Consider the following 27943-nt stretch of genomic DNA (forward strand, 5'->3'; position numbering starts at 1 on the left):
GAACGTAAACTTATTGTTTTGTCTCTAAATTTGACAGAAACGGAATACATAACTAATACTGTTAACGAAAGTGAAGTTTAGAGACTACAAAGACATATAATTAAGTTCGAGAAAAGTCAACTTTATAGTCATGAATCCAAATCAAGTAAATTCCTTCTAAATTTTCCAGCAAACAATTCCTCAGTAAGCTTTCTTTCTCGTCCTTTATTTCTTTGTTTCTTTAGTAGACTTTTAGTTTAAACAATGATACATTATTCTAACTGAAGATTATAGTTTCTTTGGGCACTACGTTATAGGTGATGACTGTCAAGAAAATTGTTTGATATCAGTCAGGGACCTTTGAATTCTGCTCATTTGATCTTGTTGGTTAGTCTTTTATGCAGTTCCATGTTCAAGTCTCACGTTGAACACTTCATAAATCTAGTCATTATATACTAGCCACCTGATTACTTGACATGGTCTTGCCTTGCACTCTACGCTATCATCAATTCTTCTTTCTTTTGGTTTTTTTTTATCTTTAAAAAGAAACATTTTACAGAAAACGAGATTCGAATTCAAGTACGAAGAGCAAACACACTACTGTAGTCAATTGACCAAACCCATATGTGCTAGCACGCAATTGTTAATTCTAGTATAGTTAACATGTGCTTTATCGCTTTACATTTACCAGGAAAGTTTCCCTTAGAAAAATATATATGGGAAAATTTCCTTTAAACCCCAAATATGGTTTAAAGGTATTAATTCTGGTCTAAGATATGGTTCAAGGGCATTAATTTTGTTATGAGGCATGGTCCCAAGGTATTAATTTGTGTTAGACAAAATCACGTGATTTGATTAAACTTAACAAAAAAATACAAAAAAATAATCCAACTGGTTCATCAAATGTGGATTTGGAGAGATTTCTCTTGGATTATTTAATCCAATTTGGTACCTACACGTGTATTAAATGCGTGCTTATTATACCAATCTCTTCGTAATTAACAAAAGACCCACTTCCACTTTGATCTTCCATTTTCATCAAACACCTTCAAAAACAAGATCGATCCCAGAAAAACCCAGATGGAATTCTGCGGGCAGCAAGTGGTTCTGATCAGTGGGTGCTCCCAAGGAGGCATAGGCCATGCCCTGGCACGTGCGTTTGCTGCAGAGGACTGTCTGGTGGTGGCTACGAGCAGGTCACTGAGCTCCATGGCTGACCTTCAGGAGGACCCAAGGTTATTTTTACAAGAGCTGGATGTGGTTTCAGATGAGAGTGTGGATCATGTGGTGTCTAGTGTTTTGGAGAAGTACGGCCGAATTGATGTGCTGGTCAACAATGCTGGGGTTCAATGTGTTGGTCCACTTGCAGAAGTCCCTCTCTCTGCTCTGCAAAACACTTTTAATACCAATGTTTATGGTATTGAAAGGACACTCTTTACTCTCTTTCAGTATATTCTCTTTTGGCTCCATTGTTTCCAGTTTTGTCCTTAACATTCATCTACTTGCTAATGGTGATTTCTTTTTGCTTGTCATTCTGTTTGTGTTGTTTGTTGCTTTGTTGCCTGCTTTTCTATAAATAGCTATATGGGTTTTTGCTCAAATTGCTGTTGAGGGTAAAGGGGGAATTGACAAATCCAAACAAATCCACTTGTGTGCTCACCAAAATTTTCCTTTATTAACTGCCAAGCAGGTCTGTTATCCAGTGGCTTGTTTGGTCTAAAATTTGCTGCATATCATTCTCTTACACAAGTGAGCCTTTAGCTATAAGATATCAGTTTTCATTTGTTCTCATTCTAATTTGATCATATGCCCAAAAACTTATCAAAAATAAACAAACCCTATGTCTCTCACACTCTCTACTGAAAACCAGAGAAACTCAGCAAAAATTTGAAGGCACCACAACACACCCTTTAGGCAATTACTGATTGACAGCATCCTCAGAAATTTTTCGATCAAATCGTATTGGATTAATGAGCTTGTTAAAGCTTTGCAGAGGTTCTGTATAAAACAGGAATTTTGTCATTAGTTTGTCAACCTTTATTTTCTTACTAAATGTGGCACTGGAGCATAACTGGTCTTCTAATGCAATGAAGCACATGGTCAGTATCTTCTACATAGGCTTTCAGAATGATTGTATAAATTTCATTTATATTCGATCGTCTCATGCAGTGATGCCAGCACATTTTTCATTTGTCTTCCTTAGCATTTTCCTTTGTTTGTTTCCAAGATGATTGATTGCATATGTACTCTTTTTGTGACTATGGTTTAAGGTTCCATGAGGTTGATACAAGCTGTTGTCCCTCACATGGCCTCAAGGAAAAAGGGAAAGATTGTAAATCTTGGAAGTGTTACTGTTTTGGCCCCTGGACCATGGGCTGGTGCTTACACAGCATCCAAAGCTGCTCTTCAAGCACTTTCTGATTCTTTGAGGTTTGTGCATCCCCATATCACTTGTGGTTCGTATTACATACCTGTTTTATTCTCAGTTTAAACTTCGGTTCATATCTAATTACATCAAAAGAATACTCTGGTTCGTATCTACTAGTGTTCCCCCTTTCATCTCATAAAAATTGAAATCTTGGTGCTTGGATAAAACTCTTCTGAGTTATTTCAATGTTAGGAAGTGACTAGTTCTTATGAAACGAATAAGCAGCATCAACAAAATTCTTGTTGAAAATGTTAGAAGATATGTGACAAAAGGAAATTTCCTAAATTCCTAACCATTTGTTTTAAATGGAAGGCCAAGAAAGAACATGATTTCTTAAATGATTATTTTGTTTAAAATTTTGTTGTATTGATTTCGGCATGCAATTCAATCAAAGTGATGGGTGTACAAGTTTAAGACTAGGAACAACATAGATTGTAATTAATGTTTTGTTTTTGCAAAGGAATGATCTCTGCCCCATCTAACATCTGGTTGTGGGAATGTCAGATATACTTTTCTTAAAATTCTTGCTGGTTGACATGCCACTTAAATTTACTAATTCTGTACAGCTTTGTCATCTTTGATTGTTTTCTTTTCCCTTTTTATGATTACTAATTATCCGCAAAATATCCATGTTTATTAGATTAGAACTCAGGCACTTCGGGATCAATGTAATCACTGTTGTACCTGGAGCTATTAGGTCAAATCTTGGAAATTCTGCTTTAGCCGGCTACAACCAGATGCCTGAATGGAAATTATATAAACCTTTTGAAGCAGCAATCCGCGCTAGAGCAACCATGTCACAAGGACCCCATTCAACCTCTGCCGAAGAGTTTGCAAAGAGGACTGCGGCTGCCATTCTGAAGGAGAATCCACTAGCTTGGTTCTCCTATGGCCACCACTCTACCATTTTCGCAATCTTGTATCATCTGCCACTGTTCATAAGGGATTTTGTCATGAAGAAAGCAATGAAATGTTGAGCTCCTACATTCTTTATGGTTTTGTTTCCTAATAGTTTTGTCTGTGTGCTCAAAGTACATGTATCAAGATCGCCTTATACATGAAGAAAGCATTATGTTCGTTAATAATGTAACAGGTTACAAGTGAAAAATATTTCCATGTGTGATTTATGTATCTTCCTTTACCTCAGTAGTGCATATGAATAATGTTATATTTGGTAAAAGAGCTTGGCCAATGCCTAGCAATCGGTTCATGATTGCATTTGATTTTTCACTGCCTAGTATAAGTTGTGTTTGTGGAAAGATAATCATGGAGATTTCAATAGGATGGTATGCAAATGAGCTATATTTGATCAAATTCTTCAAATCTGTTCAGAATCTCTTTTTCTTCTACTTGCACAGATAAGATTTAAGGTCCTTCAACTTTCAACTACAAACAATTTCGAGATATGCTGTGGGTTGTAGATATGCATCATAAGAACCTGATTAAGTTGCTTTGCTGCAGTGGGTAGGAGATATCCAGATTCCAGGAGTGTACAAACAATTTTGTAGGGACCTGGGCCGGGTGTGCTTCTTGATCATTTCGAATACAAGCTTGGAGTAACCTTCAACTACGATGTTTGGCTATAATAATTATCCAAAAATATTGTTGGGAAAATGATATGGATATTTATCCGACCGATTAAATTTATATGGATCCTAAAAGAGAAAATGCTGACCCCAAAAATTAGAGCCAAAATGCTGATCTCAGAAGAAACGAAAAAAAAGCACAAAACCGCCCAAATGAATAAACAAACATTTTGATCTCGGCACAAAATGCTTTTTCCTCAAAATTTCACATTGGTTATACTTCCTACCTAAGTTATGCAAATTTCACATTGGTTATACTGTCTACCTAAATAATTCTAATTCACTGAGAGTTATGAGGATGACCGTAATACACCATTCCAGGTGGCTGAAGTGGTCGGAAACTAGGAGCTGGAGGTTGCTGAGTTAAGGGTATTGGTTGCTGCTGGGTAATTTGTACGGCCTGTTGATTCATTTGCAATGGCTGTTGAGTCAAAGGCACCATTGGACTCACCATATGAGGCGGGGGAGGTGGTGGTCCTAGAGGCAAAGGTGGAATGCTCCCATAACCATATGAGCTCATGACCCCTCCTGCTGGCTGTAAATATTGTTGGGAGGGTGGGTTTGGAAGCATGTGAAATTGACCTTGAGAGGTGGCGGCTTGATTCTGAGGTTGAGGAACCAATGCTGATTGGTATGAATGGTTTGGCGGCACAGCAGGCGGCTGTGCTGAAATAAAAACATTGGCATCTGAAACTGGTATGGACCTTTCAGGTTTGGCCATTGAATCAGTCCCCGAACTCTTGGGCATGGATGTGAATGAATTTGAAGACGTGGAGGGCTTTGTCAGACCAGCGTTCTTCGCTTCTTCAGCAGCGAAAGTAGAAAGAACAGAAGTCATAATCAATTGAGAAGAACTAGAAGCAGCAAGCTTGTCTGCAACCAAAGCTGCAATGGCTGCAGCTGATTTCCTAGGTGTTTGTCCCCCTTTAGAATTTCCATCAGTCGGTGGACTAGTCGCATTTGATGGTTTAAATACATAATCTTCATCATTGAGTCGCTTCCGCATGTTCGTGGCTTCTTCTGCCTGTGCCTGTGCTACCTACACTTGTCAAAATATATCAGCTTAGCAGTCAGATGATCCATTGGTCAAATGTTACTATAATGAAGCTAAATAATAGTGATCCCTATATCTGTACCTACTGCAGACAAATAGAGAACTAATGACTTCGAGAGCAAGACTCGTATTCTTTACTTGACACAACATAACAAGACACATGTTAAATTATCAAGGTCCAATAAATTAGGGGGGCAAAAGATAGTAGACTTGGAACTTATCACAACAATTTTATATCATCATGTCAAATGCTTTGATGGACTAGATAATTTATTTTGCATGATCTCATAATCACAACGAAAGAATTAAAAACTAGCTTGAGATCCATGCAACACTTGCAAGTATGATATTAAGAGTTGGAATTGAATGCATCTATTAGCACAAAGTTCACTGAAAATTTGAGATGATACAATTGGACTAGACAGCGTACATGTTTGTCCATGACCAACTAAACATGCTCTGGCCTAGTGTAGGGTCATGCAACAACAAAGTCTTTCTCAGAACCGTAACAACAGTAACAGGAGAGCTGGTCATCATCACACACAAAAGTCCCAATGCCAAAATTCTCCTCCATAAAGGCAAGCCACTGTAATATAAAGCCCATTATATGTTTATAAGAATACTGGACTTCCATTATAATGAATGGTATTGACAAAAGAACAAATGTCCTGAACTTGTACTAACCAATAGCACTCCTACAGCAAAAGTCTCGTAAGAGGCTCAGAACCAAATCTCAAGGTTTGTTAGACAACTTTTTTTATTTTTTATTTTTTATTTTTTTAGCTTTCACTTATACATGCTTTGAAAATTTCCCCAATTCAGCAACTTCTGCTGTAATGGAAATTAAGGCCATTTCTCAAGCACAGCAACAGTTTTAACAGCTACCACATCTGCCCTCAATTTTTAGCACCAACTTGCATGTATTTTGAAAAAAATTACATTGACTCATCAACTAACAGTTCACTAATAATCAAACCAACATGAAAATTAAGAAGCGTTGCAACAGTTTTGACCATGGGTGGCAATTTGGTATGTCAAAGCAGGTTAGGGCATGCCCACTTATGCGTTACCCACTACCCTAAATATATGGACAGGACAAGGACACAATGTGGCGTTTCTGTCTGACTAGTGATTGTTCAACCCAATTCACACCTGAATGTATATTCCAAGAAAAGTAAAAAAACGTTTTTTGAAGACCTTCCTATTGAGAGGGACGATAACACACTAAACTTACACACACCACATGGATGCTAGGACTCGAACCCAAGACCTTTCCTCAGGGAGGAATTGCTCCAAACCACTACACTAGTGGGTCCTTCGAAGAAAAAAATGTGAAGTTTTGAAAGTTCAGTTAAGGGAGAAATTGCATTCCTTCTCTACTCTGTTCTCCAGTTTATCAGTCGTCAAGCAAACCAACATATGTAATTACAAAATTTCACAAAATCCCTTGATGTTAGGTTTAAATAACTAACTTCATCTTCTAAAGTCCTAAAGATGTGAGCTAGCTCCCAGCGACCTTTGGTTAGGGGACAGCCCAGATCTGGGTTCAACTTTAGTAACTAACAAAAACGGAAGGAAATTACACCACGAGGGGAAAAATAACACAGAAAACCAAAGATCAATAGCCACTTCCCTTCTCCACTGATACTATATCATTCTGGGTGTCTCTTGCCCAAGTAAGACACTTAATCCAAAAGGATAATGATGAAAAGGTTGTATCCTGTTTTCATTTTGGTCTTCCCAGAAACTTGCACCTGTCTATGGAAGAGGAGAGTAACTCGTTTGGTTTGGATGTTAAATGACAAAATTTTGGCACCCCTTCTTGTAACAGTTTCCAGTGGCCAAGTGGATGTTACCTTATAATTTACCAAAGAAGAGGCAATATAGCATTCTAAATCATGAAAATACAATGTGCCACATAACTATCCAACAATCTTCCAGTAAACACTATGGCATGATGATCAAAGGTAAAATTTTATAACATGCAAACACTCCATCTCATAAAACTTTAAACAAAAGCAGGAAAAAAAAACACGAACAAACAACAACAAGAAGAATTTATTGAAAGATTCAATCATTAGAGACATACCTGCATATGAGTCCGAACATTCTCCAGTTCAGATTCCTGACAAAGTTTCCAGAAAGTTAGAAGAAGCGTACAACATGAAAAGCTTCTTGTTGAAGGGAGCACAACATGCTTCCTTATTTGCGTGTTTTCGAACTAGAAACCTGATGAACAATTTTTATTTATTTATAAATGGCTTGATTCAATACCTGTTCATGCAGAGCTTCTTTTAATTGAGATACAAGCGCTACTCTACTTGCTTCAACTAATTTAAGTTTTTCAATACATTGCTTCAAAAGATTTTCTTCCTCCTCTAGTTCTTTTGATAAAGTTTTCCGCTTTGGATCCTTTGCTGAAGATAAAAGAAAATTGGGTTAAGAGGCCACAATTTTGGAAATCAGGCAAGACTTAAATGCCCTTATGCAAAAGGACGTAATTCTGAAAGAGCTAAAATTATTCTAATCATAACCAAAGATACTTTACCATTAGTACAGGCTATGTCAACATCTTTCTCCAACTTCCTTACACGATGAACTGCAGATTTGCATTTACTCATCTCAGCATCTTCAGTGGGATGTTCACTGATCACTGAGTGAAATGCAGATACGATCTTCTCAGCTGAACCACCAATGGAAAGTTTCTGGTTTCCAAATATTATGAAGTTAGTAATCACTCAAATAAGTAGAAATACAGGAGCAGAACATGTCTTAAGTTGAACAAAAGACTTAGTTCTGCAGATATGGTAGTCACATAGAAATAAAATGAAGCAAAATGGGAAAGGAACTATAACAGAAGCTCTTATGCTCACCGTTCTGATAGAGCGTGAATCTCTTTTTACAATTCTGACTGAACGTGAACGCTTCTTGCCGTTGAATTCCAAGGGTGGAGGCACTTCTTCCCCAAGCATTAGTTCTTTGAGGCTCCAGGCACGAGACCCAAATACTCGCCTCTCTTCCCATATTCCAACCTAAAAAATTTGTAAGAGATAGCAAACCAAGTTGAGCCATTTTGTACATCGTAGAAGGAATTAATAAACCAGTTGATCAAAAATTCTTACAGTTAGACTGGTGCACATGATTAAAATATAAGTAGAGTCAGCTAGCATTCTTTGGACCAGGTAAAGAGGGAGAGAAGAATATTTATGTTAAAAGTTCAAACAGATATATGTTAAATACCCAAAACCTATTACTTGTCCGCCTACTTATGGTTAAAAAAAGGAAGATGTTATTGGCACTCCTCACTAATGAAAAACATAAGGGAGGGAGCTGTGCAGGACGACTATTTTGGAGTGCTAATAACAATTTCCTTGAAAAATATTCAAGATTGAAATTAAAAAATTGTGACAGCAATACCTAACTCTAAATTTGTTATTAGTATAACACTGCATTTTCAATTAGTGGCTATAGGTTCATGCTATCAGTTGCTGGATTTGCTAACTGAAACAAAATAAATGAAAGAGGAACTTACTAATCTAGAGACAACAGTCTTTCCATGATCATCGCCTTCCTCAATAACAACTTTGAGCGCAGCTGGAAGAACCTTCCAAAACTCAGTAACAAATTCATTTCCTTTACGCTTACTGTTCTGTAGGATGTCATTTGCAAGATACAAGAGAGGAACTTTCTGAACCATCTGTGCATTATGGAATTGTTTATCCCATGTTGTAACAACCAGTTCCGCTTTGCTTCGGTGAAATATACACCAATGTGACAAAGCTTATTATAAAGTCAAGGAAACCGCGTTTTACCAGAGACATTAAACAACAATGCTTCAGAATGCATTCAAGTTAACAAGAAGTAGACTCCGGCACGTTTTTTTAACTTTAAACTCAACCTTCAATGAAATTTTTTATAAAAAAATGTTTAAAATTGAAACCAATAAATAAATAAATGAGCAATAGGCCAAAAGGTTATTCAAATTGGGCTTCAATCATATGTATCTTGTGCATGTACTGTCATCTAGCCAACATTTGAAAACATTTGATGTTTTCACTAACGTAAGTCATAAACCAAACCAGCTTGATATGCAGATTGATGGTACTCATAGAATTAAATGAATGGTGTTGTGCACCTACTCCTCCAAGGAGCAAACCATCACTTAGTTCCCAGTTAGGGTTCATCAACCATTCAATAGACTTCTTCCACAATTCTGGAAAGTTAAATTCTATTGTTTTTCCCTATTTTTTAAAGCAAAATTTAATCATGAATTCGTAAGTACCATATTAGCTAACAAACTTCCGTTAAGAAAGAAAAGGGTACTCTTTACAACATTGAAAATGCTGAACTTGACAAAGGAAGCAAAATGGTAAAAACAGTCAAATCAAGCCATCTCCTTCAACCAACCGACAGCACTCAAGCAATAAAGTTCGGAATTTACCTTTATTGGTTTCTATAGAAGCAACTCAAAGTTTAAAATCAGCTATCCTTTCCATGTCCCGTTTTAGCAAACTACGTCAGAGAGATAATTCGAATTTTATCCCCATCAAGTAAAGCATAATCCAAACAGAAAACCAGACCATGAAAAGCCAAATTACCAATTCCACAACATGTGACAACTGTTCATCAATTAGAGCAAAAATCAAGTAAGTGCATTCAGAGAAATTTAGATACAACCTTATAAATCCATTTTTCTCACAGCAGAGATGTAGCTACCATCTGGACCCATACCCGCTACCACAGAGTCCCAATTACACCAGCACCCAAGAATGTAACCAACGATTAAAAGGTATAAAGAACTTTCTAATTTATTAACAGAAAAGGATACTTTCAATGCATTGTTGGGTGCTGTTGAGCTTCGAGAGCTTGTCTGCAAGTATCTGCTCACTGAATACACTATTCATATCCTACCTCGAGAATGCCTTCTCACCACCCACCCCACCAGAAAAATATATAAAACAAGATACCCTAAAGCACTGTTTTTTACCAGGGTCAAGAAAAACAAAAAAGAATCTTCAAAATTCAAAAAAGCAAAAACCCTTTGCAGGACTTCAAATAAAACCTCGTAAACTTTTGAACTTGAACCCCAAAATCAAGAACGAAGCAGCTTCAATTAGCGGAAGGCAGCAACAAGATTGGAGCAAATGTAAAGAAATGGAGAATTAGACTTCAGAAAGTACTTGGACCAGCAATACGACGACGTTGAGCAAATTAAAGAATGTGATGATTGCTTGGAGAGAGAGAGAGTCTGTATGTGAGATTCAAGTGCGATTGATGAAAGAGAAGAATTGTTGAATCTGCCAAACCCTAGAAACGGTTTTCTATTAGGGGATTGGCAAAGAGAAACGCTTCTGACACAGAGAGAGAGAGAGAGAGAGAGAGAGAGAGAGAGAGAGAGAGAGTCGCAGATAAAAAAAGAGGTTTTTTCAGTTTTGGGGGGCCATTGGCGCAAACAGTTTTGAGGGAGTAACTCAATGTTTTTTTTTATGTCTAAAACCCAGCGTGAACTAAAACGGATCTGCAGATTTACCCCAATTTTATTTTGTTTCTTTTTATACAATTGTTTTCACAATACAATACAGTCTTTTTAAGGAGCTGATTTTCCAACTCATTTTTTGTCCACTTACACTCCCTTTTATGATTAAGACTTTGGTTCTTATTGGATCCAAAACAAACATTTAGCACACCATTTAGTCTAAACACCCTCATAAGCTAAAATCATCCTCTTATTTTTAAACAAGAAAAGTCTAAACTACTCTCTAATCTACGAGGAGGGGACTTGAACTTCAGTACAAGGAGGTGGATTTACTACTCTAGCCAATTGACCTAAAACGTCTAATAAGCTAATTAGGATATTGTAAATGAATAGTTATTTCTCTTTCATATATGGTCCTTTTTTTTTTTTTCTCATTAATCATATACGAATAGGGAATGCTCTATTAAGGATTGGAAAATTTGCATAAATGTCACCTGAACTTCTAACTTTGTGCGCTAATACCACTTGAACTTTTAATTTTTATTTGTAACCACCTGAACTTTGTAGAGTATTGCAATTCACCACCTATGTCTAACTTCGTTAAAACTTCCATTAAATTTAAAGGCATTTTTGTCAATTCACTCTAACTAAAAATAATTATAAAAATAAAAAAGTTAACCTGATTACACAGCAGCTTCCAAAAAAAAAAAAAAAAAACCTAATTACACTCATCGACGCAACCATGAATGAGCATGCTATGGCTGTGCCTATACACCTAAATTAAAATTAAAACTTAAAATTAAATCTAATATAAATGGTATATATCACAGGTGATGGATTTCTGATTTTTTTTTCCAAAGTTTGTATGAAATGATAAAAATGAGTTTTGAATCTTTAGAATTGGCGTTGGAAAAGGGCAGGGCTAGGGAAGGTGTGGTGCAATTACGTTAATTTTTATTTATTTCTAAATTATGTTTTTTATAATTATTTTTAGTTATAGTGAGTTGACAGAACGACTATTAAACTTAACCGAAATTTTAACGGAGTTAGACATAGGTGGTGGATTGCAACACTTTACAACGTTTAGGTGGTTAAAAATAAAAATTCAAAGTTCAGGTTATATTAACGCACATGCCCAAAAACTCAGATGATATTTATGCAAATTTCCCTTAAGAATTTATAATCTCAGACATTGAATTACATATATGGTATATGTAAAAATAAAAAAATTAACCCACTAGCATATCTAATAGATGGCAAGTAGTCCTTAACACAAATTTGCCCTTCTGACAAAAGACTATCAAGAAAACTTTTCAAAATAAGGTCCTCAAATGAAGTGGAATTCTCGTTGTTGAGTTTCAATCCCTCCCCTAAATGTTATCTCATGATCAAAACTGGTCAACTCCATCTTCAACACTCAACGAGGAGAAATTAGTGTAACTCCATCTTCAACAATCAATCCATTAATATGAGTGAATGACAAATTTATACGACAGAAACTAGTACTAATCATAGTCTGAAATATCGATAATATCGAGGAAATATCGAGGATATTTCGGTTTTTTCGAATCACGGATATTTCGAAACATATCCATGTACATATCGTATAAATATCGACAATATCGACGATAATATCGGAAAATATCGATGTCGATAATTTCGCTCACATTTCAGCAATATTTTGTCAAAATATCGGTGTAATATCGCTAAAATATCGAAAATATCGATGTGAAGGAAAAAAAAAGAAAAAAAAAAGGGAAAAAGGGGAGAAAAAAGCACAAAGGGGATATGAACCCCTCCCATTTTACTCCTCCAACACCTTAAACACCATATCACTTATGTTTTTGTGATAATATGCTAAAATATTTATATTTATATGGGTGGTATGTTAACAATTACATGCAAAACTATTTTGGGGATTTATCATTTGATGACTACTCTTCACAATACACTTATTCTACACATAGAGATGATGAAGATAGTGAAAATTTTGAACCTCGTAGGAACTCTATGTGGTACTAAGTCACTCATGTATCTTGTATAAAGTGTAAAATATTATAGTAAATCATTATATATAAATGATTACGGTGTATTTAATCTTTTTTCATTAATTATTACATATTTTTTACACTCATAGTGTTTGCCCGCTTGCTATAATCAACTTAAAATTAGTTAAATCCATCATGCAATGCATTTCCTTCTAATTTTTTGTGATAAACTCATAGATAATTGACTAAATAAACATTCTCCAAAGTTTCAATGAAAATTTTCAAGTTTTTCTTACAATTTCCGTGGTTTTTATTCAATTTTTATCGATATCGATAATATCCCGATATTTCCATTCGAAATTTTCATATTTTTGGACTACCGATATTTCCGATATCATCGATTTTTGAGACCTTGGTACTAATAGAGGGAAAACGAGTTACAACATAAGTCGGGCCATGTCACTGTCTCACTACCTAGCACACGCAAACACACGCCCTAACTTTTTCACCTGCTCCACCATGTCTTACCACAAGTCCTTGATATTAATGGCGTCTATTGAAATTGAACACTCTTTACTGACGCGCGACTAGGAGACTTTGAAACAGGGAAATACCTGTTTTCAATGGATGTTGTGCTCAGCTCTCATTCCAAAGAGCTTATCCTGCAACCCTAATTACCCTAGGAAGCAACATCCCTAAACCCATTTTCCAAAATTCAAAATCCAGATTCATCAATATAATTTAGGCTCCATCAGTTTAAAAGTAATGTGAAATTGGAACTCTACTTCCAAAGTAAACGAAGATACAAATGGATCCACAGGCCAATAAATAAGGCTCAGTCTATAAGGGTTCTAATACTAATATAGAAAAACACTTGGTCTCAGGCCCTCTCAACCATCAACAAGATTTCATAATAACCAAAATCCATTAAACATGCAATTACAAGACACTTCCCTACATCTAACATACTGACAGACCGAAAAGAAAATCTTAACAGCAGCCATGGATGGACTGTGGCAATGCTCCTACTGCTTGGCATTTTTGCCCTGTGCTGCAAGTTTTTCAGCCACTTGTTCTTCCGACAAAGGTAAGTAATAGATTCGAGGAGTTGACTTGGTTTTTCGAAAGAGATCGTCCAAAGTGACAATCGGTGTATCAAGTTTCTCCGGTATAGGAGGTGGGGGAGGCAAAGGAAGCCGTTCTCTTGCTGAGGAAGGGGCAGTCAAAGGTGGCGGAGGTGGAAGAGAAGGAGGTGGCGGAAGCTGCTGCTGCTGCTGCTGCCTAGGTTGACGGGGTGAGGGCTGCAGCTGTGAGGTGGATGGGGCAACAGGAACAGCAGGACCGCTACTGATGGGTGTAGCAGGAGTCTGAGGAATCTGAACCCGTGTTTGCACTTCCTGGGGATCAACAAACTCGGCCACTAAAAGGCGCCCACCGTTGGGAGGCCACTGTAGGTTATACACAGCATTCCGTGTCTCCAAGGCTTCTTCCGCTGATGAATACTGCATAAACACAGTAATTTCATGAGGACGGGATGAGTTTCATTCTATATGAGAGAGAGAGAGAGAGAGAGAGAGAGAGAGAGAGAGAGAGAGAGAGAGAGAGAGAGAGAGAGAGTCTCACAGTAACATAGCAATGAGTCTTGATGTGGTCCATCCAGAAATCAGTAACCTTCCCAGTTTTGCCTAAAAGTTCTTGCACAGCTTTCAAGGTGAAAGGTCGCAGAAAACGATCAATTCTAAGGGAACTAGTTGGAGGCTTCTGCGATGGTGGAACTGCAACAAACAAAGATATAAGGAACCAAAGCATATGTTGCTGGACATTATCAGATACAAGAAAAGAACAATAACTCACCAACACGTTCCTTGGGGGCATCCTCACTCATTGTAGAGTTCGATCTTGAAAAGCTACGCTTCAAACCGGGGGTCTGGAAAGTATCCTTGGGTGTGACTGAAGGTGTTTGAAGAGGGCTTTGCAGCTCTGGAACTTTAAGGTTTTCAGAGTTCCACCTGCGCCTCTTTACAGGCTCATTGCTTCCAACTGCTGCCTGATCTGCAAGGGAAGTTATCCAATAAAAAGGGGATACTAATTCCAGATTCTTTAATGGGGAAAGGGGGTAAAAATACAATGTACAGAGCCAAACATATGATATTATTTCAAACAAGTACAGGAATCATGCAGATGCGGGGAACAAAAAGTAATCAAAACTTACAAAATAGCAATACCTAAAAAATATGTGTCAAAAAACAAAGGAAAATAAGATCAGTGAAATAAAGTGGCGGAAAGTAGGTATAGTCCTCTTACACAATAAGTAAAAGGCAGAACATCGAAGCCTAAAATTTCTAACGGGAATCAAGGTCCATTCAGAAACTGATTATATTCATCACAAAGTTATCTGTCCCTTTATACACTAAGAATGACTCTCACTTCTCCTTAAAGACATTTCCAAAATTCCAACAAATCATTAATAATAGTAGAATTCCTATAAAACATTGATGTCCTTGTAATTTTAGGTAGTTCATTAGTATTCCAAGACCCTATTCATTACATAAAGAAACAACTAAAACTAAAGAGACTAGTTGACTATTTATTAAAAGTCATAAATGGGTGGGTAGTATTAATCCCTACTCCTAAAGAAAAATGTGTTCTTTGTGATATACAAATGACCTTATTACATGTATGCACCGCAGATAGCTCGAAATTGCATGAAGATAATATATGTTTCAGAAGCCAAATGCATAAACTTTATGGATCCCAACTCACACAGCTGTTTACACGGTTAGTAATGTAACAGATGGGTTGAAAAATAAAATAGTTCAAGAAACACTGGCTGCAATGCTTACCATTAAGCTTTCTTTTCTCAGCAGGAAGAGCTGGATGATTCTTGTTCTCAACACTTACATCATTTTTGTCTGTGGCAATATCATCTCCCACAATACCAGCACGACTTTCCTCATTCACAATAGGAACTTCATTTTTCTCACCAATATCTCCCACATCGTCAGAACTATATTTTGAATCAATTTGTTTACTGTCCAACACATCTTCTTCCATAGAATCATCTCCAGAACTTCTCTCTAAATTTAATATCTCTGAGTACCCCAAATCCGCATTATCATTTTTCTTGCTAATGTCTGCATTTGTAATGTTGTCATCTTTCTCTCCAAGAGATGCCTTGTCCTCAAGTGGCTCGTCAACATCCATTGGATGTGAATCACCACTGACTGGAACAACAGTGCTGGATGATGGGTCCACCATCTCCGGCTTAACAATATCTAATTCTAATTTGACATGATCAGCAATTATATTATCCTTTAGTTCAATCGTTTCATTAATTGAGACAGAATCAGTAGAAATAGAATCATATTTTACTTCAGACCCTAAAGTGCTGACCTCAGATACCTGGTAGTTCGGAGCAGAAGAGCCGAGCATGTCATCCTTGGCTGTAGGCTCTAAACCCTCATTTTCCAGCTGGGGCTTTAGATCCTCAATCTCCAACTGGGGCTTTAGAGCCTCATTCTCCAGCTGGGGCTTTAGATCAACATTTTCCAGCTGGGGCTCTGGTTTCTCATTCTCCAGCTGGGGCTTTGGATCCTCATTCTCAAGCTGGGGCTTTGGGTCCTCATTCTCAAGCAGGGGCTTTGGGTCCTCATTCTCCAGTAGGGGCTTTGAATTCCCATTCCCCTTATTGGCTTCAGTGTTCTGTGAATCTTGCACAACTACTACTTCCTCAGTTACCACACTCTCGGTGACCGTAACACTGGTTTCCACAGTGGTTTCCACAGTAGTTGATTGACCCAGCTCCTCTTCAACAATAGCACATGCATCTTTATCCACCAAAATATAACCTTCTTGAATATTCCCTTGATCCAAGGTTGCTGCGCGGTTGTCAATCTGAACTGGAACATCAACTTTTTCAGTCCTTTTACGTCCACCAGAACCAATACTTTTAGGTGTTCTAGAACCTGAACGTGGCTCTACAACTTTCACCCCAACAACAGGTTGGGGATCACCATTAAGACCATTATTTGCCCTTTCAATTCGTATTGCTTCATCCAAACGCTTTATCAAATCATCCTTCAAACCCTTGGTTGTCAATTTCCGCTTCTTGAGCTCCTCTTTTAACTCTGTAACCTTCCATTGATCAATTGGTCGATTATCGAGAATTGGATATGGTGATGACATCTTCGTTCAACTAAAACCTCACCTTCAATCCTGATTTTTAAAGTAACACAAAAAAAAAAAACAACCATGGTACAAATATCAGCAACAACAACAACAACAACAAAAAACCACACAAAAACAAGGAAAATAACTTCAGTTAATACATAAACAAGAAAATGCAGCCACCAAGTACCAAACAAGAAGCAATAACATTCAAAAAATGCAACGATGCAGATATTTCCACTTAACTATTTAAGGAAGCTAACATACACAAAGGTTAGAAAATAAAATATAAGAAAATTTTGAAATCTCAAGTTCACTATTTGGCCAATTTCCCCATTAAAGATGAAAGTCTCTAGGTCTCGACAATTTCTGCATACCATAAGCTTCTTGCTAAATAAACTGTGAAAAATTGTTCTATACTCAAGGCATTACAATAAAATTATATTTTCCTCTATAAAAAATAATACTTCCGTCATAAAATGACAAGAAAAATACAAATTACTAATTCCATGCAAATAATATGAACAAATAAAAACAAAACAAAATAATGACAAACACATTATACTAAACAATCATAGTAAATTAACTCGGATGCATGAACTTAGCAAAGAGCAAAGTGCAAACAAAGATACCATAATCTACCAACATGTTTGATAAAAAAAAAAAATATCCATCAAGAAATACTTGTCATGCAGAGAAAAAGAAAAACATTTGAAAGTAATACCTGATAATAAATTCTATAGAGGCTCTATGTCACAATTCATCGAGAAAACTAAATGATAAGCTTATAATTAATGAGGGAAAAAAAAAAAAACCAGATACGAAATCCTGAATTCAAAACTTTGGCAAAGCCCCAAATCCAACAAAACAGATAAACTAGAAACAAAGGCCATACCTTTGCTGCAGAAAATAACACAATTTCTTATACAAATAATCCACAAAAGCAAAAAAAAAAAAAAAAACCAAAACCCTAGTTACGAAAATGCATTACACATTCACACGTCACAAAACGAAAAGATTTAAATAACAAGACTCACAGGAATGAACGCTTGCTTGATAGCCTGGAGGAGAGAATCAAAAGGCCCACAAAAAAGGGAGTGGACAAATTGAAAACCCTAAATTTACAACACAAAACCCACCATTAGAGAAGCAAACAGAGAAAACATCACCATCTATGAAGAAAACCCAGAAAATAGATTGACAAGGCTAAATCTTTATAGAGCTCTCCCAATGGAACAAAGACCCGGCGCTTGAGTCGGTGTGAATTTTCTCGTTTCCTGAAAATAAACGAAAACAAACCAAAAAAGAGAAAGAGAAACCAAAAAAAAAGTGAAAAACAAGTATGCGAGAGAGGGAAAACGGAAACAACAAAAACGATTTCTTTCTTCTTTTCTCTTTCGTTTTGGGAAATTTGATTTTGGGTTTTCTAGGGTTCCTATTTTGCTCCTTTAGTTTCTTTTTTGTTTGTGTTATCGAAGGAGGAGGTAAGAAAACGAGGCGAAGTGGGCTTTCATCTAAAAATGTGATATTTTTGTTACCGGGTTTCCGGAAATACCCTTGGGTCACGTATCCTACGTGGTCGCTCTGAGGTGTCTGATTGGATAGAGGTTGAGGCTGAAGTTAGAGAACTCAGGCCCATGTAGGCCCATTAAGAGAACCTGGGCCTTAACTGGGCTTGTTCGTCAGGCCCAGGCTCACTAAAATAACCTTTTTTTTTAATCACCTTCGTTCCCAAATCTGATGGGATTTGCAGTCTCGTCGTCTCTGTGAAGGAACAGACGAAACGAATTTGCGATTGGCGGCCCCTGATTCTGCCACCTTCTGTGAGTATTTTAATTTATTTATTTATGTTTCAGTGATATTTGAATCGATTAAATTGGTTGGGGTTTTGTAATTCAGATTGCTCTCTCTTTTGGGTTCTTCTTTCTTTTTCGAGAAAATGGTGATTTGGGCATGCCCTGATTTTCGAATACATAGTGAAATTAAGGTTTTGATTGATTCGATTGTGTATTATTTGATGGATTTTGTGTTTGAGAGTTGAAAATGATGTGAAACCCTGGAGTGCTATTTGCTTACAGGTTCTCCTGTTTATTGCACCTTTAGTGGACATTCATGTTCTCTGATTCATTGTTATGATAGGCAACTGGGTGGCAACTGTTTTTATGAGAAATAATTTGTGGTGTGCATAAAAATTGTGATATGTGGTTTTTTTACTACTTTTTCAGTTGTTTTTTGTTGTTATAAGTCTTGTCAAATTAATGAAGTAAAAAAATAAATTTTTTTTTTTTTAAAGGAGGAGGTTAATTAGAATTCTTATGCAGTTGACCTTTTACAACTATGAAAGTTAATTAGAATCCTTATGCAATTAGGAAGGCTCATCTGAATACTTTATAATTTTGGATTACAATGCTTTCCTGGTTTGTGTATACTTTTACAGCTCTTTAATCCCAACATACTTTCTACTAAATTAATTGAAGCTAAATTAACTGCTTTGTAGATTGGAATTTAGAAGCAGTGCTTCCTACTCCTACCGACTCGACTCATCACACAGGAAAGGCAAAAAAAAATGAGTAGGTATGGGTTGAACCTTAGGCCGCAGCAGAAGAAGCAGCCGACTAGGCCTCCCCTCCCTAAACCTCTCGGTTTTGGAGATGATGATGACAATGACGTTGAGAAAGAAATTTCTCGCCATGCTTCCAAGAACAAGTCTCTCAAGGATATTGAGGAGCAGCAGAGGAAGGCACTGGAGCAGGACCCATCGGTGTTCGACTACGATGGAGTTTATGACGAGATGAAACAGAAAGCTATCCAACCTCGTGCTCAAGATCGTGAAGAGAGAAAGCCAAGATATATTCAGTATCTAATGAAAAAAGCAGAAGAACGAAACCGAGAGCATGAAATAGTATATGAGAGAAAACTTGCTAAAGAGAGAACCCAAGAGGATCACCTCTATGCAGACAAGGACAAATTTGTTACAAGTGCTTACAAAAGGAAACTTGCAGAGCAGGCAAAATGGATGGAGGAAGAACGACTGCGTCAACTTCGTGAGGAGAAAGATGATGTTACCAAGAAGAAAGACTTGACTGATTTTTACTTCAACCTTGGAAAAAATGTTGCTTTTGGGGCAGAAGATGCCAAGTCAAGGAAGCTAGCGAAGCAGGCTGAATTAAGCAAGCTAGAGAAACATGAAGACAGACCAATTGCTATAGCATCGGAGCCATTGGAGTCTGACGGTTTGAAAGAGGGGCAGCTAGAGAAGCAGGTCAAAATGGACAAGCCAGAGAAACATGAAGACAGAGCAATTGCTTCAGCATCGGAGCTACTAGATTCTCCAGAGGTGATAGAGGGGCATCAAGAGGAAACTTTAACTATTTCTAAAAGTAGTGTTGAGCCCTCTGATGAAAAGCAAGCTTCAAACACGTTGGCACAGGACAACTCGTCAGTTGAACAGCCACCAGAAAACCAACCAAAGAGTAACCATCATAAAAGAAGTGAAGATGCCCTAACTGCAGCGAAAGAACGCTATCTGGCGAGGAAAAGAGCTAAAGAACAGTGAATGAATTTCTGCTTGTCGTAAAAGTTTTTAAAAACTAACAGAAAAGTAATGTTTCCACCCCCTTTCTTGCTCGTACAAGGATGCGATTTGGGATCAGATAATTTATTCTAATTAGTGATGGTTGCCATATTTGAGTTTTATTGTGCTTCTGTTTTTCAGTTTCACCATTTGACTTGAGCATGTTGCGTAAGGTGATTAAAGCAGTACAAAATCATGGCTGGTAAATTGTGTGGAAAAGAAAACACTACACTAATAAATAAATAACTGAAATATTTTTTAAGTGATACCATATCAACCTGTCATATTAAACCCCAGTTTTTTAAGAAACACCAAATGAGTTCATAATTCAGGTGCAAAAGAGCGTACTGGTACTGAACATAGGTTTCTCAACTTCTGTGTGACGAGGAAAGTAGCACCACTAGTAAGCTTGAATTTTAAGACCCTTTTTTTTTTTTTTTTGTTACAGTGGAATTGAACCTAGCATCCACCCTTCACCCCTTCTGGTCCATACTTCTTCACCTCTACATGTTGGTAAATTTTTCTTTTTAAAGAAATCTATTAATGGGTTAATCCGAAACATAAAATGGTGACCTTTTTCTTGTGTCGTCTACAAAATATTATCTTTATATATATATATATATATATATATATATGTATATGTACTAAGTAGTGGGGGCAAAGCCCCAAGAAACAGACTACACACCACTGGTCTAAACAGACCAATCTAGAATGAACAATTCCAAACAGATCATTGACAAGATAAGCACTTAACCAATTGGAGGCCTGCTTAACCAATGGGGAGAAAGAGGAATGCTAGCAACCTTCTCTCTAACTTTCTCATTTGGATATTCTCCCTTTTTTACTTACATGTGTCATTCTCCTTACACTTAAAACAATGTCATTAATATATTATACAAGCTAACCTTTTCTTTCCAAGTTTATCCTTATTAAATGTATTCAATTTATCCAAAAAATTTCACAACTTTCTTACCATCTTATTAATTTTTTTCTAACGTCAATTATTTTTTTTAAAGAAAATATCTGCTTTTAAGAGGAAATGTCCCTTTCTTTTTTTAACAAAAATGGTTTAGATAGGAGAAAAAAAAAGTCCTTTGTGTTTTTTTTTTTAAAAAAAAAAAACTGGACATTTCCTCTTTTTTGAAAAAAGCAGACATTTTCTTTAAAAAAATAATTGACATTTAAAAAAATAATAATAAGATGGTAAGAAAGTTGTGAAATTTTTTTAGATAAATTGAATACATTTAATAAGGGTAAACTTGAAAAGAAAAAGTTAACTTGTATAATATATTAATGATATAGTTTTAAGTGTAGGAGAATGACACATGTCAAGCAAAAAATAGAGAAGGTTAAAGAGAAGGTTAGTAGCATTATCGCTTCTGAAACATGGGAGTGTGTGTGTAGTGCAGAGAGTGGTAACAACCTTTTGCATTGCAATTGACAAACATGGCCATAAACGTAAAAATTGTCACTCGGGGAGCAAAAGGATTTTAGTTCTGGCATGAGACAAAAAGAATTGAAATTACAATAATTAATGAAACAAACCTCAGCACATACCAAAAGCCAAAATGACGTGCTGATTGGATATATTAGTAGAGTCAGCTAGAAAAAGTCTTTAAGAGCATTTTTACATATTAAATCACACTGGAAATATAACATTTTCCCTTCGTTACTCACTTTCATCATCACTTTCCTGTATGTCTAAATGATTCATATTCCTTTCCAGTGGTGGAAGTCCATCGTCGGAATCATAAGAGCCCTCATCTTCTCTGAGCGATGACTCGTCCGCTCCTGTAACAGAAAAAAAGCAAACATATGGTGAGACTCGCATAACTTTCTCAACAAAGACGGCTGTTTAAAGATCATCCTCGTTCGATAGAATGCACACACAGATCACCCTAAGTCTTGTGAATATATGTGCCACAAAAAAGGTATGGCCCTTCACCACCCACCAGCTGGATGTTAAGATGGATAAGATGATGGAGCAAAACAGAAAACTCCATGAAAATGTAAAGGATTATTAAAAAAAAGCACCCTGAAATGTAATGGGACAGAAATTGAAACAACAGATGAACCAGCCCCGTATAATGTAAAGAGTATCTATTCTGTTGTTTAAGAGTGAAAAATACCTTTCACCTCTGCAGGAACCTTTGGAAGTTGACTATTTTGTGAAAGCCAATCATTTTGGACTGAAATAATATCAGCACTATTTTCACATTTAGAGTATGCCTTTAGAAGTTCCCTGCATCGGTTTAAAATGCCAATGGTTGAACAGTGTTAGAGACATAAAAGTCAAGAATAATTGTGTAGTTTGATAAAGATTGATAGTAATCCCAATATACTATGGAAAATAATTTGGAGATTACTGAGATACCACCATGATACCGGGTGGTCATTATGAACTTTAAGCAGTTGGATATAGTTGAATTTCAGTCACTAATCTCGTTAGAAAATGCTAGTCAATCTAGAATTGTATGGAATTTCCTTTTGAACTGAGCAAACAAATCAGAACGAAATGACAACCCAGGTCAATGTGAAAGTTCAAAACACAAAACGGGCTTTAGATGGATTTTCTTCACTCAGCCATACATTTAAGATATGATGCTGGACCCGTGTCATCGAAAGTTAGACTTCATTTTGTGAATTGGGTTTACATATTCTAAATCCGCTATGGGTTTCAACTGACATAGCTCGAATTTCTTGGCTGGAATATGAATTCTGAAGTTCATATTATGCAAAAGTAAATAATCAATTCAACAAATGAACTAAACCCATACCTGTTGAGGGACAGGAAACCATGACCCCATTTGAACTTTCCAAGCAACAAATTTGCAGTTTCTTCTTCCCCACTGTGAAATCATATAAAATAAAATAAAAAATAAAAAAAACATTTGAAAAAATTCAACTGCATGTCTGGCAGATAACATATCAAACTGTTGGGCCAAATAGATAAATAATTTCATCACAAAGAGTTCACAAAGATGAATGGTAACACCCTTTAAAGCATACCAAAGGCATGGGAGAAAAAGGGCTCCAAACCTAAGCCTTGATTAGGTTGGGCCTACTTGGGTCAGTAGGTTGTACTGCAGTAGCGCAACAGCCTTACTTTTATTATTATGGGAAAGCATATAAGTCATAGATCTTTAATATCTCTCATACAATTACAAAAATATGTAAAAGAAACAGGCATGACAGATTGCACTGGTGTAAGGTCCAAAAAGACATCAGCAATAAAAAATAAAAAAAATTCTCACTCTGCAAGGTAAAGCAAAGAGTTGTTAGTACCATATGAATAAAGCTGCAGATAATGCCTCCACACAAGATAGTTGACAGGGTCGACCATAATTTACCGGATTTGCTGCTACAAGCCAAGGCACTGCAATTATATGATTTGTAAATTTTAGAGACCTGGTAAGAAGAAAACTGTCGAACACGGAAATTCAACTCCATGCATGCATAGCAGTACCATAAGTGCAGTAAATTTTATGACCCATAACAACACCATATAACATAATTATCATAGGCAGTACCATATAAAAATGAGAAGCAAGGTTGTTATTCGTTTAGACTAGTAGCATTAGCACATTTTTTTAAATGAAAATATGAAATTCTATTTCATAAGAAAGACTGTACAGTAAAGTGGGCAAGTAATCTACAAAGAGCATAAAAACATTAATACAGACAAATACATCAAGATTAAGAAACCAAAAGTAATCAAGATACTGCAGCCTTCCTATCTATGAAATTCTATTCATAAGAAGAACTGTACATAAAGGGTAGCTCAGCCTGCAAGCCTTGCATAGCAGCTCTGTGAGTTACTTTATTTGTGTCCCTGCTTACAACAGCTATTCTAAGACTGCTAATTGTATGCAGCTGGTCAAAACACTGCCATGGCAGGTCCCAAATGTCCCCATCCACTAACTATAACATCTACAAGGAATGATCACACCAAAATGATCTTTGTCCTTAGAGTGAGTCTATGGTGAGAGAGCTCGGTGTCACACCCACTTCCACAAATGTACCCTCATATTTAATGTTTTCATAATTATCATATATATGGCTCTTTACATTTCAACTACTATAAAAATCCAAAAATCCACATGTGTGTGTATATATATATATATATATATATATATATATATATATATATATATATATATATATATAGATAAATCAGTATGTCCGCACATATATATTTATTTTTTAATAGACATGTGGGACATTCCTGGTTGTGTGTACCCACAAATTATACTTTAAATCAGATAATTCAAGTAAGCTAATTGATTGAAGAACTAAAGCTCATACAGAGGCGAGGAGCAGTGCAACGCAGCTTCACAAACGGTACATCATCCAAGCGTGCCCAAGAGCAATCCACAACAGCTAATCCTTTTCTCTGGATTAAGCTATAATCTTCTCTTGAGACACAAAGCGTCCCAACTGGACTGCAAAAATGGAAAACACCATTAGTAAAATAATTCATATATGACGGGAACGCAGCAGGCTAAAATGATTCAGTATTGCCCATTACACCATCAGAAAGGTCAAATGCTCACTTGATTTTTGGTATATAATTTATTTCTTTTTCCTGTATAATATTCCAGGGCATGCAGATGATGATATAAAACTAACACAATGCAACATGACATCATTCTAGAAAATTAATTAGCATCATAGATAAAGTAAGGTACCTCAAAACAATTCCTCCAAAACCATTACTGACACGCAATTCCTGCATGAAGTAAGAATGTTAACGCTAAGCTTCTACAAAAGACTTTTCATCATTTATAGTTGGCATCCTTGCATTTCACTGAAAAAAAATGTTACGAGACCTATGCCTCTTTTAAATACTTTCTTTTTACCATTGGAAAAAGTCATATCCAAAATATCTGATAAATATTCCACTTCCACTACACTAGTGATATTTCCATAAAGTAGAGATCCTAGTGCCAATTGATAACCTCAAATATGATGAACAATTTACCATCCACATTAAAGATGCAAATTTTATAGAAATAGCATTAAAGACCCCAAGCCAATTCTGATTTAATAAAAGAAATTATTGTTTGAAAAAAAAAAAAAAAAAAAAAACCCCCAGCTAACATAGAAATTTAAATGCAAATGAGTAATTCAAAAGGAAAACGTAGCTGGATACTTACTTTCAAAAACCCAAATCTTGAAAGCTTGCGTCCTGTGCACTTTTTTGCATCACATTGGCCAAAATCCTGAATCAACAAAATAGCACCAAATGATTTCACGTTCAAAGACTAGATTGAAGTTGAGGATGATATTTCAAAATCCATTTCACACGCAGAATAATGCAGAGTAAGCCAAAGGTTTGGACTTTATCTAGAAATAAATTAACTAATATCTTTTTCAAAAGATTTATATAACTCAAATCTCAAACTAGAACTGGAAAAGAAGGGCAGAAGAAAACAATCGAAGCCCCTTCTAAACATGAATGTGATATAACACAGAAGTTATTACAGTTTAACTATAACCCAAAATAAGAATCAAAAATTAATATTATGTGGGAAAAAAGAACATCCACAAAAGCATACCAATTTCAAGAGGGTGACTCAATAACAAAATCGCAAAGAAACAAGCAAAGAAAAATCGAAAGTTAGGGAGAAACAAATTAGTTCGTAGTAAATCAACAAGAAAAGAAATGCATACCCACATTGCAAGCTGGATTTTGGGACCCGTTGGCTCCTCTTCCGTAGCTGAAGTAACAATAAACCCATCAATCACTAAAACTCAAAACCCAAAATACCACAGCTGGAATTATAACAAACACTTTCTAGCCCAACCCTTATGCAAAAATGAAAAATTAAAGCTGATGAATTGGCACCTTGATCAGATGGTAGGGAATCACCTTCACTGAAAAAATAAAAAAAAATAAAAAAAGATAAAACAGAAAGATAGGGAAGATGATCAAGAGCAACGCGGTGAATTTGGTGTAAAATAGAAATGGAATAATGAACTTACTGTGGAAGATGGTTATTGGTCCGACTAGATTGTCCACGATGGGGCTTGTGGTTCTTGAACCGCTTGTTGTTACCCATTTTTTGTTTTTGTTTCTGCAGAAAACCCAATACTGGGAATGGGCTGGTTGTGAAGATGGTGCCGATGTGGTTTTAGCTTTCACAGGAGGGTTTTAGTCGGTAGATGCACCAGACGTTTGTGGCGGGTAGGTTTCTTTGTCTTATTTTTTAGGGTAATTTTCATTTATTACGTTGAAGTTTAACCAATTTTATCGATACATCAATATTTTTCGATTCAGTCACTATCAAAGTCTAAAATACGAAGATTTTGAAAATATTTGTGAGCTGATAAATACTATGGCTTTAGAAAATTTATAGTAATTAGTAAAAGAAAATTAAACATACCATATTTTTTTAGTTATAATAAGTTACTACATTATTTTACATTTTATACATATGGATAAGGTATATAAGCTCGATCAAAAAACAAAGATCAGATATATGAGTAACTTAATACTATATAGAAAGAATTCCTATAAAGTTCAAACTTAGTATCACATATAATGAACAATATTAAAACTCAATAGTGAATAATAATACAACTCCATAATATATGAACCAAAAAAAAACAACTCCATAATACAATAATAAATAACATTAAACTGATTAAATTTATCTAGGGAATTTTTTTTTTTAGGGAAATTTATCCTAGGGAATATTAAAATAAAAAGTAACATTAAATTTTGCTTTTAGAAACTTTAAAGACGTTATAAATGTTACACGTTGTAGCTTAAAATCACAAACTTGTCTGCAGTGTGTTGAATAAGGCTCAGCAAGAGGAAGGGAATGGAAGGGGTTCGAATCCCCTAATGTGTGCAAGCACTTTCTTAGCATTTTTCATTCCCGTTTACTTGCGCGTGAAGGAAAACCCTAAAGAAAAAATATATATCGCTATATCTCCTCCCATCCCACCTGCCTTTTCCCACACCCCCACTCCGACCCACCGAGCCACCCTAACCATCAACAAAGTCACCTGAACCACCACCCATTTTCTCTCACTCTCATACCCGCCACCAAATCATTATAGTAAATTCGATAGCCAAGCCGACACAAACCAACACTCTCACTCTAAACCCTAACTCCAGCATATGGTGTCTACTCTTAATTTCAATCAAGATAGCTAACACAGAAGTTTTAATGGTGATGAATCATTCAAACAAGCATATTAACTTATATTTATAGGCATAAGGGAAGTAAAAATTTGATTTGGGTATTGCCTATAACACAGATTTAATGACACATTGAAAATACACATCATTAAATGCCATTATCTATGACGCGTTTTTAAAATGCGTCATCAAAGTGAATTTACGACACCGTTATCACGACACTCGCTTGATGTGTCATTAATATCATTTTCAATGACGTGGGATGTGCGTCATTGTTTCTTGTACATTTTGACGACGCCTTTCATACGTCACTAAGATTTTTTTCCCTACTGCTTGTTGTGAATTTAAAGACGTAGTCTATACATCATGAAACATCTCTACGACGACGCATGACTTGCGTCATAGATGTACCCCACAAATTTTCTTAATTTAACGACGTCCTCTACACGTCATGAAACAGTTATTCGACGACACATGATCTGCGTCATAGATGTAGAATGGTAGTAACAAGGTTAGTATTGGAAACGACTTTGTCAATTGA

General features: G+C 36.2%; 5 protein-coding genes across 5 annotated transcripts; 2 read left to right on the forward strand and 3 right to left on the reverse strand.

Moving 5' to 3' along the window:
• Positions 1 to 944: 944 nt before the first annotated feature.
• Positions 945 to 3628, forward strand: LOC117631020 (short-chain dehydrogenase ptmH). The gene is made up of 3 exons (XM_034363937.1): positions 945 to 1396; positions 2250 to 2409; positions 3048 to 3628. Exons 1-3 carry the CDS (start codon positions 1060 to 1062, stop codon positions 3382 to 3384), a joined length of 834 nt encoding a protein of 277 aa, XP_034219828.1. The 5' UTR covers positions 945 to 1059; the 3' UTR covers positions 3385 to 3628.
• Positions 3629 to 4063: 435 nt separating this feature from the next.
• On the reverse strand, positions 4064 to 10509 carry LOC117631019 (regulation of nuclear pre-mRNA domain-containing protein 1A). The gene is made up of 7 exons (XM_034363936.1): positions 9876 to 10509; positions 8580 to 8827; positions 7921 to 8079; positions 7596 to 7752; positions 7322 to 7464; positions 7137 to 7172; positions 4064 to 5032 (listed from the first exon to the last, which is right to left on the reverse strand). Exons 1-7 carry the CDS (start codon positions 9949 to 9951, stop codon positions 4274 to 4276), a joined length of 1578 nt encoding a protein of 525 aa, XP_034219827.1. The 5' UTR covers positions 9952 to 10509; the 3' UTR covers positions 4064 to 4273.
• Positions 10510 to 13225: 2716 nt separating this feature from the next.
• On the reverse strand, positions 13226 to 18168 carry LOC117630702 (apoptotic chromatin condensation inducer in the nucleus). Its single transcript, XM_034363430.1, has 5 exons — positions 17716 to 18168; positions 15355 to 16726; positions 14366 to 14563; positions 14135 to 14286; positions 13226 to 14013 (listed from the first exon to the last, which is right to left on the reverse strand). Exons 2-5 carry the CDS (start codon positions 16694 to 16696, stop codon positions 13537 to 13539), a joined length of 2169 nt encoding a protein of 722 aa, XP_034219321.1. The 5' UTR covers positions 16697 to 16726; positions 17716 to 18168; the 3' UTR covers positions 13226 to 13536.
• A 209-nt stretch (positions 18169 to 18377) lies between these two features.
• Positions 18378 to 20374, forward strand: LOC117629509 (nuclear speckle splicing regulatory protein 1-like). Its single transcript, XM_034362011.1, has 2 exons — positions 18378 to 18501; positions 19176 to 20374. The coding sequence occupies exon 2, from the start codon at positions 19245 to 19247 to the stop codon at positions 20232 to 20234; it is 990 nt and encodes a 329-aa protein (XP_034217902.1). The 5' UTR covers positions 18378 to 18501; positions 19176 to 19244; the 3' UTR covers positions 20235 to 20374.
• Positions 20375 to 21729: 1355 nt separating this feature from the next.
• LOC117631247 (ribosome biogenesis protein TSR3 homolog) lies at positions 21730 to 26563 on the reverse strand. Its single transcript, XM_034364287.1, has 10 exons — positions 26238 to 26563; positions 26101 to 26129; positions 25926 to 25972; positions 25409 to 25474; positions 24941 to 24981; positions 24558 to 24694; positions 23538 to 23628; positions 23030 to 23101; positions 22382 to 22494; positions 21730 to 22043 (listed from the first exon to the last, which is right to left on the reverse strand). The coding sequence occupies exons 1-10, from the start codon at positions 26312 to 26314 to the stop codon at positions 21922 to 21924; spliced, it is 795 nt and encodes a 264-aa protein (XP_034220178.1). The 5' UTR covers positions 26315 to 26563; the 3' UTR covers positions 21730 to 21921.
• Positions 26564 to 27943: the final 1380 nt, after the last annotated feature.

This window comes from Prunus dulcis, chromosome 6 (assembly GCF_902201215.1).
Source record: "Prunus dulcis chromosome 6, ALMONDv2, whole genome shotgun sequence".
NCBI classification, from domain to species: domain Eukaryota; kingdom Viridiplantae; phylum Streptophyta; class Magnoliopsida; order Rosales; family Rosaceae; genus Prunus; species Prunus dulcis.